This window comes from Cyprinus carpio, chromosome B5, assembly GCF_018340385.1.
Source record: "Cyprinus carpio isolate SPL01 chromosome B5, ASM1834038v1, whole genome shotgun sequence".
NCBI classification, from domain to species: Eukaryota; Metazoa; Chordata; class Actinopteri; order Cypriniformes; family Cyprinidae; genus Cyprinus; species Cyprinus carpio.
This window is the reverse complement of record NC_056601.1, coordinates 36,883,148-36,899,086: the sequence shown is the minus strand read 5'-3', so window position 1 is coordinate 36,899,086 and position 15,939 is coordinate 36,883,148. Positions and strand designations below refer to the sequence as shown.

Below are 15,939 nucleotides of genomic sequence, written 5' to 3'. Positions count from 1 at the left end.
AACTACACAGTCAGGGCTGCAAGTTTCACTCTCACTAGTCTCAAGTTCATTTGTGCAATGCTGCACAGTTGTGATTATTCTTTTGATTCATTGTAACAGACCTGACGCTGTTTTTCCTTTTTATAGATGGAGAAATATATATATATAAAAAAAAAAAACATCAGTGGTAATTAACGTTGTCATTAGAACTTATATTCCTTTAACTTCACAGGTAAAGAGATTTATTATTTATTTATTTGTGAATGTATATTTTTGCGTTGTATGTGTTATGTTCTTTATGTAAAGTGTGGGGAAGGTGCTCTATAAATAAAACTGCTAAAGATCAGGCTGACTTTTTTGTTTTGTTTTAAAACTGGCTTCTGTATGATGTTTTTATTATAGCATATAACTGCAGTATTAAAGATATTAAATGTTGACTTTCTGAAAACTCACTGGATGCGACATGCACTTGTACATGTTGTTTGAATATAGATGTGTTGGCAGTGTGTGTACACAAACACCATATAATGATAAAAAATCTTTAATCTCCTTAAATCATTTCCCTTTTCTCATATCAAGCCATTCTCAGATGCCTGTCAGTGTGACCCAAGCCCCGCCCACGATTGCTGATTGACACTAGCATCTTACCTTAGCGCCGCCCTGAGATGTAGAAAAGAATGGATCCTAAGTGATCAAGGTGTTTTGTTGTCGGATGTAATAATGAATATACATCAGTCGTCATTTATTTCTGACATCTGAGCCGCTGAAGACACAGAAGCATACTTTTGTTTTTGAAGGATTAGCATTTAAAGGAGCATTCACCAAAACGGCTTGCTTCAAATATGAATATTCTGTAAATATGAAAATATTCTGTCTCTGTATATTTGTCTGATCTGTAAATTAACTTCTCTTATTTTATAGTGAAGTTTACTTCATGTATGTTGCCTCTCATGTCACTTTCTACACATAAAAGCAGTTCTACCACTTTAAATATATTTGATTCCTTTGCTGTATTTTCAAAATAAAGTTTCATTTAATGCTTGCCTCAAAGACTTACATAATAAGTAAACCATAAAGGTTTATTTTATAACATTTGAGACACTATTACAGTTTCTATTAATATTCAGAATTGTTTTATATATATATATCTATATATATATATATATCTATATATATATATATATATATATTATATATTATATATATATTTATTTAGCATTTTCTTTTGAATTTGTTATTTTTAGTTTTTAGCATTTTTTTTTTTTAAATAAGTTTTAGATTTTTCAGTTGTAGTTATTTTAATACATTGTTAAAAATTAAGTATTACGAGTGATTTTTTTATTTTGGGTTTCACTATTCACTACACTATTATTTCTGTTATTTTTATTTTTTAGTAAATGTCTATTAGGTTTCAATTTTCATTTCAGTTGTGTTTATTTTGGTGCATCATCTTACACTAAAGATATTTCAGTATTTAAAATTATTTTTAAATTTGAATTTATTTGAATTTGTTTTTTTTTTTTACACAGCTATTTATGTCTTAGTTTTAGTACATCAAGTTATGCTAAATAAAAATGAGAATAGTTTCCTTAGCAACTAGCTTTCTTTTATACTGTATATTTTATTTCAGTTAACATTTTAATTAATATAAAAGAGTTATTTTAGTTAACTATAATAACCATGTTCACCTCGGTTATCATGATAGAAGTCTTTAATTATTAATGTATATAAACATCAATTTAAAATCGTTTTTAAAATAATTTTAGCGTTCAAGCTCCATGCTTGGTATGATTTTGACTGAAATGATAAAGCAAAGATGAATAACCTCCACACAGGACGCAGATGGTTGATAAAGACGTATCTTTTTATTTAACCCATGGGATTGAACTTGTACAGTGCATTTCTTTACAACAATTATTCACTAAGTGACACATTTTAGCCACTATTACAGACCAAATAACTATACATCACATTTCTGGGTTCCTTTTCAATGCATTTAACTCAAAATGTGTCCTTCATCAACACCACAGAGAAGAAAAATGAAACCATCAGACAAAATCAAACCGGTTCTCAGTGTTTTTAACCTCATCGATTCTCAACTAATCATCCTCTGATTGTTAAGCCTCTAAGTAGTGTACCATCCAACATGTTAAAAAAATAAATCAAACACATGGCACTGTTGAGAGAGAGGTTCACCAACACTACAACACACAATCAACGAAGGGCCTGAAGACGCAGACGACGTGAAAAAGAAATCTTAGCACTTGTTTTGAACATGTGATGGACATTAGCGAAACGGTGCTCCAATATAAAAGTCCTTCAAATCGCCACCAGTTTCCACCGATTCACCCGTTTCAGCTTGACATTTTAATTATCACCGTTGGTTTGTTCAGATGAAGTCATAGAAAAGAAACTAGCACACTAGTATTCTGGCTAAAGTAGACGGAGCAGTGCAACATGACTATAGTTTTACCGTAACACACACAACAACATACAGCATAAATGTTCAGCTTGCTCGGTTTTTTCTTGCTTTTCCTGCTACAAAACACACACCCAGCCAGATGAAGCATTAATTCAGGAGTGATTCTGTTTATATATTTCTGATACGCTGGAATTTGTGTTTGGCGTTTAAAGTCGACAGTGAAACCATGTCAGAGTTCAGCCGAAAGCGCAGTTTTGACGGGAGCGGCTGAAAAACAAAAACTGCACAAAACTAACGTCAAATCAATGCAAACTGGCAGCTTAAACTCAGCGACTGCACGCGGCAATCCCTCCAGCTTCTGAAAAACCAAAACAAACCAAACAGCCGTACATTCATGCTTCATATATCAGCAGATGAACAGCTGCAGATCTCTCCGTTTTGGTCTCAAACCCCCTCCGTAGTGCACAAAGTAACAAGGATACAAAAGTAGAATTTCTCATTTTTAAATACTGTAGCAGCTTGGTTGGTTTTAAATAGAGGGCCTCTGGGTTTTGTGTGTGATGCATACGGGCCGTGTGGTGAAGAAACGCCTCTCTTCGGGCTTCCTTTGGGTCCGGTTTCTGTCCTCATCCAGAGAAGCTTGGAGTTCACTTGCAGTGATAAAATCGCCCCTCCGTCGCAAACCGCACTCGTGTTTTGGAGTTGACCCCGTCGCGTTCCTCGTGTGGGTCAGTCTCAGAACCGATCCGGACTCCAGAGGAGAGAGCGGCTCTTGCTCTAAAAGACAGCCGTCTGATTGGACGCCGGCGTGTGTGGCGCGCTGTGATCGGCCGTCTCAGCTGGAGGCGGTGGCGATGGCTTTCTCCAGCTGTTGCGAGCGCAGCTCTCGCGTGCGGGACTCCAGCAGCAGGTCGTGGCAGGTGTTGCACACCAGAACCGGGTCGTACAGCTGCTGGTCAGGGATCGGCAGCTTCAGGTGACAGCAGTCCTTACAAAACACGTTCCCACAGTTCCTACGAGAATTTCGGGTGTTGTATAAATGAAGCATTCAGTCAAACATACACTACCCATCCAATATCTGAATACAATTCACCAACAAACTAATCCATCACTATCAGCACCATAAACAGCGTTACTGCTGATCTCACAAATCATTTCGACTGAAATAAAACTGAATATTAAAAAGCAATAGGACTACTGAAAAAACTACACCAAGTAAAACTGCCTAAAACTGAAATAAAAAAATAACTAAAGCTTAAAAGAAATATTTTTAAAAACACAAAATTACTCAAATTTAAACTAAAATTAAAACTGAAAATATAAATATAAAGGCTAATTTTAAATATTGATAATGCTGTAATGGCACATTAGTAAATCAACAAACCAATCACACACAAGTCTATAAATCCAATATTCAATTAATAAACTAACAAAGTAATCCGTGACGTGCACTGCAAATATTATTATTATTTTTAACAAAAAAAACTCAAATCATTTTCAGTTATTGAAATAAAGCCAAAACAATAAACCTGTAGAAATGTTGTTCTGACAAACAGCTGAAACTAAACTAAAAAAAAAGCAAAATAGAAACATTTAAAAACTGTTAAAATTACAACAATTTTAAAAATGACTACTACCTAAACTAAAATACTATAATAGTGTATAAATAACACTAAATTAACACAAATATTCTAGAAATCAGCCAATCAATCACATATTAATCTATAAAGCCAATCACAAACAAAACAAACGGTACTAATTCAATCAAATATTTTATAAATAAAATTTAAATTAAATCACAGAATTAATTTTTTTGTTTGTTGAAATCATGTCTGAATTGCCACTGACAAAAATCCAATATACAACCATCAATAACTGAACACTTTGATCTTAAAAACAATTCAATATTTTAATTATCTGTAATAAACCAACTGATGTGAATTCTGTTTATTTACTAAACTAACATTTAACGCTATTTAAAATCTGAGAGGGAGAGAGTCATGGAAACGTCTGGAAATGAAGTGATATTTAACTGCTCTGCTGGTGTTGGGCCGCACCTGCAGTGATGGCGTCTCTTGGCGATCCAGAACTCACAGTCGCAGTTGAAGCAGTGAGAGGCCATGTGATCCGGCACCCATCTGGTGACCTGTGCGTCCACAAACAAGCTGGTTAAACTCTCTAAGCATCTTCAGCTGTACTGCGCAGCGTCAGAGAGAGATGCTGAATTATGTGTACTTGATTTACATATGTTTCCTTGCTGTCCTCGCTGTAGCAGTTGTCGTTGTTGACTGGACAGAGAGTCTTCCTCGTCACTGCCGTCCGACTCGCGCAGACACGTCTGGAGGAACGAGAGGGACGTCAGTGGAATGGAAACACAAATGCATCTCAACGACGCAAACACTGCACTGAAACAAGGGTTTAAACTGTGGCTTTGTTTTAAACTTGCCTAAATAATGCACATTCTGGCCAAAACAACACTCCTGTGTTGCAGTTCAGAAAATTAATGATTTATCTAGTCACGAAAGCACAGATTCTACCTGTAATAAAATCTCAAGCATCACAGGAGACCGGTGATTTTATATGCAAGAGTCAATGATTAAGACGTTTTAAGACCTGCATGAATAAAACGCACAATATCATCTCAAAATCTGTATCTTTCACTTAAAAAAATAAAGTGTTTTAGTTAAAAAGTTTGGAATAATTATGTTTTACTCGCTTTCAATAATTACTCACTTTCAAACGATGCATTTATGATGTACTATCAAAAATACTGTATAGACATTCATATTGTTAATCTTATTGCAATTTAAAAGAACTGTTTTCTATTTGAATAATGTAATTTATGCCTGTGATGGCAAAGCTATTAATTGCATTTTAAAATATATTTAAGTAGAAATAAATGATACAAATACTTAACAATATGTATGTTTTTACTGTATACAGTGTATTTTATTTTTTTAAATAAATGCAGCCTCTGTGACCAGAAGAGACTTTAAAAAAAAAATACTATTATTCCAAATAAATAACTAAATTAAATTAATGAATAATAAATAAATATTCTTATTTTTAGATTATATTTATATATATAATATACATATCATAAACAGTGTATATTTATTATCTACAGTATATATAAAGACATACATGTGTATGTTTATATTAAATAATGTTTATATTTTTATTTAATTTATACAAAATATAATACTATAAATATATAAACGTATATTCATGTAAATATTTTCAAAATATGTACTGTATGTGTGTGTATTTATATATATATATATATATATATATATATAATAAATATACACAGTATACATACATATACTAAATAAAAAAAAAACGTATTTTGGATGCGATTAATCGCGATTAATCGTTTTGACAGCACTAAATATATATATATATATATATATATATATATATATATTATATATATATATATATATATATAATATATATAATATATATATATATATATATATACACATTTTACTTTTCAAAAACAAATGTTTATATACAGCAAAAATTAAAAAATTATTGACAAACATTAAACATTGTCTAATATTAACTAATACAAATGTTTATATACAGCAAAAATTAAAAAAGATTGGCTAAACATTAAAAATCTTAAATTATTAAGCCTTGTTACACCTATTTTCAGATACTTAAGGCTGTAAGTCCATGAATTCTATAAAACTGAACGCTGGATTTGTGATGGACTCACAGTGAGCATGATAGATTATACTCACGATATCGTCCTCGTAGTCGACGTCGGGTTCGGAGGGCGGTGTGCAGAACTGCTTGCTCTCCAGTTTGAGCTGCAGCTGTCGAACCTGCCGCCTCAGCACCTCCACTTCCTGTTTGTAACTGGCCTCGATCTGCCGCAGCCGCTGCTGCACCGCGTCCACCGCCACCGGCAGGCCGTCGTCGTCCAGGTACACCGGAGAGCCGCTGGAGGACGGCGAGGAATGGGACGGGAGCAGCTGCCGGAAGGAAGGCCCCATTGCTAGCGATGACGCCGCCGAGGAACAAATCGCGGCGTAGCTGGAGTTCTTCACCGCAGAGAACCAGCCGGACTGGATGGGGCTCCCAGGAGCGCGCAGAGGGTCTCGACGACAACACGGCCCGCCGTTAGCGCTTCCGGTGTGGGCGCGGAGGAGCTTGTTCGCCAGGCGGCGGCTGTGATAGCTGCCGTGTTGGATGGCGCCGCCGCAGGCCGACTGCACCAGGCCTTGGACGCTGTCCCATTGGGAACCGAGCAGCGATAGCTCCGTCAGCTGGCTTTGGGAAATCAAACGCCGCGCTGCTTTGGCGTAGTCGGCAGGTGGCGGTCGTTCTCTAGCGGGAACCAGTTCGCCGTTTTGTATCGGCATTTCGAACGCCACATCAATGGCTTTCCTAGAAGGAGGGATAGCGCTTTGCTCCGTTAGCGTCTCCACTGAGGCCTCCATTGGCACAATGGCTTCAGAGTTCACAGATCCGCTAGCGTTTTCTACGTCTCCGTTACAAAGAGGAGGTGGATTTGTGTTTTCTGCAGTCCTGATTTCCTGTGGTGAGCTAATTGGGATTTGAGGCGGAGCTTGGTTTGTGACTGGAAGGGGCGTGGCTTGGTCTATCGCTAAGGGGTGGGGCAGAGATGGAAGGGGTTGGGTTGTCAAACAAGGCTCCACCCTTAAATCGTCCTCACGAGATACTGAAGAGCTGGTTTCCTCACACGCGCTCTGGATGGCCGTGGGTTGGTTGGACTCCAGCGCCGGACGGCCCTCCTGGCAGTGCTTGTTCAGGTTGGGGTCACTCGAGGTGCGGGTGAGCGCCACGCCGTTCTCACAAGCAGACACCAAGTTGTCCATCGAGCGTGTTTTGGGGAGCCTGAGGGAATTGGAAAACTGTGTTTACAGTGTGCTTCAGTTCACCACAAGAGGGCAGGAGCGGAACACAAAACATCTCAGTACAGCACCTCATCATCCTCATTAAATTCATGCAAGTATACAACTGTTTATAATTTTTTTATTTAAGTAATTTAAATACATTTTATTATTCCATGGTCTGTCTGAATACTGGATTCTGATTGGCTGGCAGGTATGCTCTCTTGATTGATCGATAATTCATTCAAATAAATTCACTTTGCGTCAGGTGGTTCTTTACCTCCACGTCGTGCATTTAAAATCCTTTAATGTACGGCAAACCGCTGATCATCCCTTACTTGTTCTGTCTTGTAAAGCATACATACTGACATTTATATAAAAAAAATATATATTTTGGAAATATTTTACAAAAAATGCAAGTTAAGCAAATGTAATGTTCAATAAAAAAAAATAATGGTAACTGTTTAATAAAAATGCTGACACTTAAGAATATAGAATATTTTGCTAAAAAAAAAACATTGAAAATATCACTAGGACAAGAAAGGCAAAATATTAATTATAAAAATATTATTTAATGTTTTATATATATTATTAAATGCTTTATAAAAACTACTTTGCTTTTTGTTTAATAAAAAATACTCACAACTTAAAATGTTTGCCAGGGCAAGTAAAGCAAATTTAATGTTTCATAAAAACAATACGAATTAATGTTTTATAGAAATTATTTGATGGTTTATAAAAATATTTTTTTTACGCTTAATAACACTTTATATTTTGCTTAAAATAAGAAATGCAAACTTAATGTTTTATAGAAATAAATCAATCTATTGGTTTATAGAAATTATTTAATGCTTCATAAAATAATTTTTGTTGAATAAAAATAAATAAATCAATCTATTTTTATGTTAAAAAAAAAAAAATGAAACCGTCACCAGGCCAATAAAGCATTTATTGTTTTTGTTTTCTAAAAATCTAAAAAATACATATCTATCCATCCATCCATCCATCTATCTATCTACACACACACACTCACCCATATATATATATTCACACACACACACACACATATATATATATATAATTAGATCAGTAGGAAAAAAGTCTGCAATCTGTAATTTACTGGCAGCAAGTGTGCTGGAATCTGATTGTAGAGAAGGAAATACATCAGGATATTACTTTCAGGGAAAGTATTGGAATTGGCCAAATAAAGATTTATGTGAGCAAATGTAATTGTGCAGCATTTTCAGCACTTGTAATGAAATGAACGGTCACCTGTCGAGGGGGGGGAGCGAGAGCTGAACTCCTCTCCTCCGGCCGAAGGGCTCAGGTAGATCTGCCATGGCATCTTCAGCCCGCGGTGCCGGCCGAGGAGTCGGCAGATACACGGCGTCCACAGCTGCAGAGCTCGCGTGTGACAGACCGGCTGCAGAACTGCGGACATCACCACGGCAACAACTCAAATCCGCACTACACCAGAGATATCGACATAAACAATACACAAAAACTGAGAGTTTCTTTTAAACAGGCTTCTCACACTCTTTAAAAACCTTCAGATATCTGTGATTATTAAAACAGTGATTTCCAATCTGTAAAAGGCACAGAAATGAAAAAATCTTAAAAGTTATGGAAAAGTTCGCTGTATTTTATTTTTAAATATTGTTTTTTTTTTTTGTTTATTGTTTATAATTTGTTAATTGTTTATTGGTTTTTTGTGTTTTAATGTAAATGAAGCATATGCATCATATAGTTAATTAAAACTATTAAAAAACATTCCCATTATTTGACATAAAAATATAAAATTTTATTTAAGTTGCCAAGGCAAGATTTATAGTTTTTTGCTTAGTTTAACTTTATGTACTGGAAAATTTAAATAAAAAATTAAAAACTATATAGACACATAAAAAAAAAACAAAAAAAAACACTGCATTTACTGGGCATACATGAATAAAGCACAACAAATGAGAAAGTTAATGTGTCTTTTAAACAGTCACAGAAGAAAAACCTTTAAACATCTGGTGGATTTAAAAATAGCAATTTCCACAATCAGGAAAAAGCGACCGGCAATATAAACTAAATCTTTAAAAAGATATACAAAATTTCTTTAGTAAATATAAATGTCATTGTTGTTCAGCTCTAAACACCTAATTGGCTAAAACCTTTTTTAGAGTCCTGCAGTTGGAAGCACAATTATTATGCAGCATAATCCTCTCTGAGCCAATCCATAGGGTGTGTTTTATAGTGTGTTGTGTGGTTTGTGTTTGGAGGTGTGCGACCAATATCGCTGGCAGGGGGATGTGTAGAGGAAAGTTCTGGAAAGTTCTTGTTGACCAGGTGAGCGAGGAGGAGACGTCAGACGGAGCAGGTGCGTGGAGTAGCTCTATCTGCGATTTACGGGACCATCACAGCGCATCTTTCGCAGTTATTGGCACAGGAAACAGTACCGTACAGACAGGAGTACGTGTTCTGGGACCACATTCTCACCTGGCAGAAGATACAACAGATTTAAACAGTGGGACATATTAAACAGTGGAAAACTGAACAACAAGAGCTACAGGTCACAGAAAATGAGGGTTTATCCTTAATGAGTTTTATTGTTAATTAGTATTTTTGATTAAATTTTTGGTGAATTTAAATTATGGAAGGAATTAGTTGCTCAATTTCTTAGGCTTCTTTGTTCATAAACCAATGTTTCGGCCATTAGGCTTTCTTCATCACAATGGAAAACGCATATATAAAAGGTCAACAACAAAATAAATTAGGCAATAAACATTTTATCAGTAAATCAGTTTTTTTAAAACCATTAAAATACATTTAAAAAAATGTGAAAAAGTACTGACATTATTCAAGTAAAGCAAACCTAATGTTTTTTAAAAAGTATTTAATGCTTTATAAAAATACTTTGTTTTCTGTTTACTTAACAATACAGGACACAACAAAATTTTTCAAAAAAATATTTTTGCAATTACTTAATATCTTATTTGCTAAAAAAATCACATTTGAAAATGTCTTCCGGGCAAGTAAAGCAATTAGTATTATAAAAAAACTATTATTTCTGTTTTATAAAAATTCCCACTTTAGAAAAACTTTTGTCAAACTACTTTTTGTAAATAAAAAAAACGACACCAGACACAAAAATATTTTTGCAAAAAAAAAAAAAAAGAGCATTATTTAATATTTGATTAAAAAAACATTCAATGCTATATAAAAAATCTTTTTTACTAATGCATTAAATTTTAAAATGTCTTCAGGGCAAGTAAAGCAAACTTAGTATTATAAAAATGTATTTCATGTATTATAAAAATTAATGCTTTATAGAAAAACTTTTTGTAAACTACATTTTTTGTTAAAAATAGACACAAAAATATTTTTTTTTTAAAAAAAAAAAAGAGCATTATTTAATATTTTATAAAAAAAAAAAAAAAAAAAAAAAAAAAAACTTTTGATGCTTTATAAAAACATTTTGCTTTTTGTTTAATATAAATACTAACACCTAAAATATTTTGCTAAAAATAAAATTTGAAAATGTCTTCAGGGCAAGTAAAGCAAACTTAGTTTATAAAAACAACATATTTCATGTTTTATAAAAATACTATTTTGTTTTTTTTGTTTAATAAAAATACTGACACCTGAAAGTATTTTGCTAAAAAAAAGCTTTTTCTTTTTTATTTTTTAAACTTTTATTATATATAAGTGTATATCTAATTATTATTATTATTTTTTTTTTTTAAATAGTTTTTTGAAAAAAGTAATTATCCAATCAGCATGTCAGATTTTTCATTCACTAAATACACTGAAATACATTTATAAAAAAGAAAGACAGTCATTATTTAGTACAAAAAGAGAATTTAAATTACTTTTTTGCTCCGACATTTTAAACAAGGCAAAATTTTATATATATATATATATATATATATATATATAAAAAATAAAAAATAAAATCATAATAATAAACAAGCTATTATAAAAAAGTATGTGTTTACTTTTTAAACCTAATGGTATGCATTACACATATAAATGAAAGCAAAGGCTTCGCACCAGAAAGGCCTCGTTGAACTCGAAGAGGCAGGGGAACTGCTTGAGGAGCTGATGAACACAGTCCAGCCACTGCAGGAACACGGGACACTGTTCACTCACATCCTCACCGCTCTCCTGCTGACCGCAGCGGTCCGCAAATTATGACCAGTAATCCAGCCACTCGGTCTCCACCAGCACCTGAAAACCCTGCCCAGACCCACAGACGGTCAGAGACACGGTTAACCAGCGCTCTGAGATTCATTTAATCTTTCTAAAGACACAGTTACACCTGCATAAATTAACTGCCTTTGATACAAGGAAGAGTGTTGCTTCAGTATCACTGATACACTACTGTAGCTTTTCTTGTTATTTTGAATTAGATTTTTTTTTTTCTGTTTTCACTGTAATGTGTTAAAGTTTTAGACATTTCTTATGTCTCTATGTGACCCTAGAACACAAAAGACATTTCTTAATGGTCAATTTTTTTCCCCCCCCCCGAAATTGAGATTTTATACATTATCTGAAAGTCTGCACCATAAAATAATCTTTCTCTCCATTGATGTATGGTTTGTTAGGAGGACAATATTTGTCAGAGATACAACTATTTGAAAATCTGTGATGTGGGGGAGAAATATAATTTTTGAGTTGATAATATTTTATTTTGTTTTGTTAAAGTTATTAGCAATGCATATTTGAGGGAAAAAATGAATTTTTGAATATATTTACAGAAGGAAATTTTACAAAAATATCTTCCGGGAACATGATCTTTACTTAATATCCTAATGATTTTTGGTATAAGAGAAAAATCTATAATTTTGACCCATACAATGTATTGTTGGCTATTGCTACAAATATACCCTTGTGCTCCAGGGTCACATGTAGTATTTACAAATTTTTACTTATTAGTTTTAGTATTTATTTAATTTATGTCAGTACTTTTAAGTGTTGCCCTGCCAACAAATTACATCTAAATATTTTAATTTTTATTATTTTTTTTTTTGTTTTTTTATTTAAATATGTTATGTATTTTTTTTCTTATGTTATGTAATATATATATATATTTGATTTCATATATTACTACTAATTTTAGTTTATTTAACTTTCTATTTCAGTATTTCGACTAAAACTAAATGAAAATGAAAAATGTTGCCCTGACAAGTAGATATTTAAAATCTTTTATATTTATTATTTTTAAATAATTTTAATAGATACTTAAATATAAATAATAAAATAATTATATTATGAAATACATATACTATTCAAACACATAATATATAAATATATATTAAAGATATAATATTTTATTTTAGTTAACGTTTATTTCATTTCAAGTAACCGAAATGTGTTTTTTTGGTTTTAGTTTTCATTAACAATAATGACCCTGACTATTTTTAATATAATTTCAGTTATTTAAATCATTTAATATTTCTGTATTCAAAATGTTATATTTAAAATTTTTTTTATGATAATGAATGTGTCTATTTTAACTGTGCACTTCTGCCACCTCTGATCCTCAATAAACCTCTGCAATATAGCCACAAGCCACTTTTGTGTTCTTCTGTGCCACCATCTGTAGTACAAATTAAATTATTAATTACGAATTTTATATGTGGGTAAACTGGTTTGTTCTTATTAAAGAAATATTAAATGATTTAAATAACTGAAATGACATGCTAAAAATGAAACTAAATCCACCAGCAGGTGGCGGCAAGTCATTGATTTTCTCACTGAATCATTCATTCAATTGAGTAAAGTGCTGTATAAATAACTGTGACTTGACTTAAATTAATTATGCATTTAATATTAGTCTCTCTGCTGCATTTGGCAGATGCTTTTATCTTTGCATTCAAGGTGCACGTTTAAGTTCCTGCATTCCCTGTGAATCAAACCCATGAGCAAACTAATTCCCACGGACCCGTGTGTGGTCATGTTTACCTCTATGGTCCTGTAGAAGGGGTCCAGAAGGATCTTTGCGAGGGCCACGATCTGCGGCGTCCGGTCCCAGCCGTCTGAGCAGTGCACCAGCACCGGCCTTCCTTCACGCTCCACCGCGGAGCACACCAGAGACGCGGCCTTCAGCATAACGGACAGGTGCTGCAGCCAACGGGTGCTTTCCAGAGCCGAGAGCCAGCTGGAGAGAGCAGACGCACGATTCGGGTTACAAACGTCTGAACGCAACACGACAGAGACACTGCATGAGGAGGGAGAGCTGAAAACAACTGAAGATGTTGATCTGGATCACCCAGCTGTTGATTTGGATTGAAGAGTTGTATATTTTGCATTATGAATTTTTTTTAATGCATTGTATTGATTTTTGTATTGATTTGTTTGATTATTTTAATGATCTGTGTGATCACATTAATAATCGTCTTTTCATCGTTACACCTTTAGAAAGGACAATGCATTGAAACACATGACAACCAACCGATTTCAGACGTAACAAGGAATCTGAAATTATAATGCATTTTCACCTTGGTTACACTTATTTATGAAAATATATACAATGCATTGCAGTGTGCATCATGAATAACGTTTTATACATAAATACATTTTATACATAAAGGCTCAAGTAACGCGTTAAAAATAAAAAATACATTTGACTTCTGAAGTCGTTGTCTACTCAATGATTCACTCATTGTATTTGTAATATCTTTAAATTATCTACAAAGGCTTTTCTCAGCTAATTTTGATATGAGATTAATTGTGCAAAAAAATCAGCTAGATGTGCTTCAGATAAAGCAGCAAAATTGGATTTTATTAGATAAAGAGTCCACTGGAAATAATGTCTCATTTTTTATCCTTATAAAAATTGATTGAGATTTATTGATGTTTTTTTTATTTTAGTTTCTAATAAATATATTACATAAATTATTCTTTGTTTCATTTTTAATATTAATAATATTAAATTATTATTATTATATTATATTACATAAATAATATTGATATATATATATATATATATATATAATCTATATATAATGATATATATATAGTTAGTACAGGTCAAAAGCTTGGAAACATTACTATTTTTAATGCTTTTTGAAAGAAGTTTCTTCTGCTCATCAAGCCTGCATTTATTTGATCAAAAATACAGAAAAAAAATGTAATATTGTGAAATATTATTACAACTTAAAATAATTGTTTTTAAATTTATTATTCTTTAAATTATCATTTATTTGTTTCTGTGATGCAAAGCTGAATTTTTAGGATCATTATCACATGATCCTTTAGAAATCATTCTAATATGATGATTCATTATCAAAGTTGGAAACAGTTCTGCTGCTTAATATTTTTTTCAGAAAATGTGATGCTTTTTTAGGATACTTTGATGAATAAAAAAAAAAAAAGTAAAAAAAAAAAAGCCAGCTATGTTTTTAAAATATAAATATTTTGTAATAACAATATACACTACTGGTCAGTAATTTGGGGTCAGTAATTTTTTTTTGTTTTTTTTTTTTTTTAAATAAAATCAATACTTTCATTCAGCAAGGATGTGTTAAATTGATAAAAAGTGATAGTAAAGAAGATTTATATTATTAGAAAATATTTTTTTTATTTTGAATAAATGCAGTTCTTTTTAACCTTTTATTCATCAAATATATTAGACAGCAGAACTGTTTCCAACACTCATAATAAATCAGAATATTAGAATGATTTCTAAATGATCATGTGATAGACTGGATGTTACATGTGACACTGAAGGCTGGAGTAATGATGCTGAAAATTCAGCTTTGCATCACAGGAATAAATATTTTTAAAGTATATTCAAATAGAAAACTATTATTTTAAGTTGTAATAATATTTCACAATATTACTGTTTTTTCTGTATTTTTGATCAAATAAATGTAGGCTTGATGAGCAGAAGAAACTTCTTTCAAAAACATTAAAAATAGTAATGTTTCCAAACTTTTGACCTGTACTGTATATATGTATATATATATATATATATGCGTATGTGTTATTTTTTTGTTTTGTTTTTTTTTTAAGTAGTGAGTGTGAATTGATTTTGATTTACTTGCCGGGATCCGGGATCTGACTGCAAACGGCTCTGAGTGACTGAAAGCTGTTTCTGATGGAGTGGATATTGGCCATGCCCATAAACATCACCTCACAGTTGGGATAGTACTCTACAAACACAAATAAAGCAGAGAGAAACCTGCCTTTAGCCAACAAACAAACAAACAAACAAACAGTAATGTCCTCCGGCATCCAGAGCTTGAGTGCAGGAGTTCAGCGGCGCTCACCTTCACACTCGCAGCCTCCTCCTTTGGCACGATTGGCCACGGCGGCGGTGTAAGAACGCGCATCCAGAATCAGTAACTTCTGTGCTGCACTGCTGGCATCAGGAGCGGGACAACCTGTCAGAGACGAGTCTGAGGAGAACAGGGAGCGGGTGCGATTAGAACAGAATTCTGACATACTGCACACTACACTGCATTTACTGCAGGGCTGGAAATTTAAGGGGGCTTGGTGTCATCATCAACGGATGCTCTGCAGTGAATGGGTGCCGTCAGAATGAGAGTCCAAACAGCTGATAAAAACATCACAATAATCCACAGCACTCCAGTCCATCAGTTAACATCTGGAGAAGACAAAAGCAGCAACAAATCCAGCATTAAGATGTTTTTAACTTCAAAACTGATGCTTCTCGCCAAAATA

At 33.2% G+C, this 15,939-nt stretch overlaps 1 protein-coding gene across 1 annotated transcript in view; it reads right to left on the bottom strand.

Annotated features, from left to right (window-relative positions):
- Positions 1-1,824: 1,824 nt before the first annotated feature.
- Positions 1,825-15,939, bottom strand: part of LOC109067900 (myotubularin-related protein 4-like) — a 63,258-nt gene continuing 49,143 nt past the window's right edge. The window contains 9 exon segments of the mRNA XM_042723478.1: positions 1,825-3,414; positions 4,459-4,549; positions 4,631-4,739; positions 6,151-7,287; positions 8,568-8,733; positions 11,273-11,487; positions 13,216-13,411; positions 15,296-15,407; positions 15,525-15,653. Coding sequence (XP_042579412.1) covers positions 3,237-3,414; positions 4,459-4,549; positions 4,631-4,739; positions 6,151-7,287; positions 8,568-8,733; positions 11,273-11,487; positions 13,216-13,411; positions 15,296-15,407; positions 15,525-15,653 — 2,333 coding nt within the window. The 3' untranslated portion in view covers positions 1,825-3,236.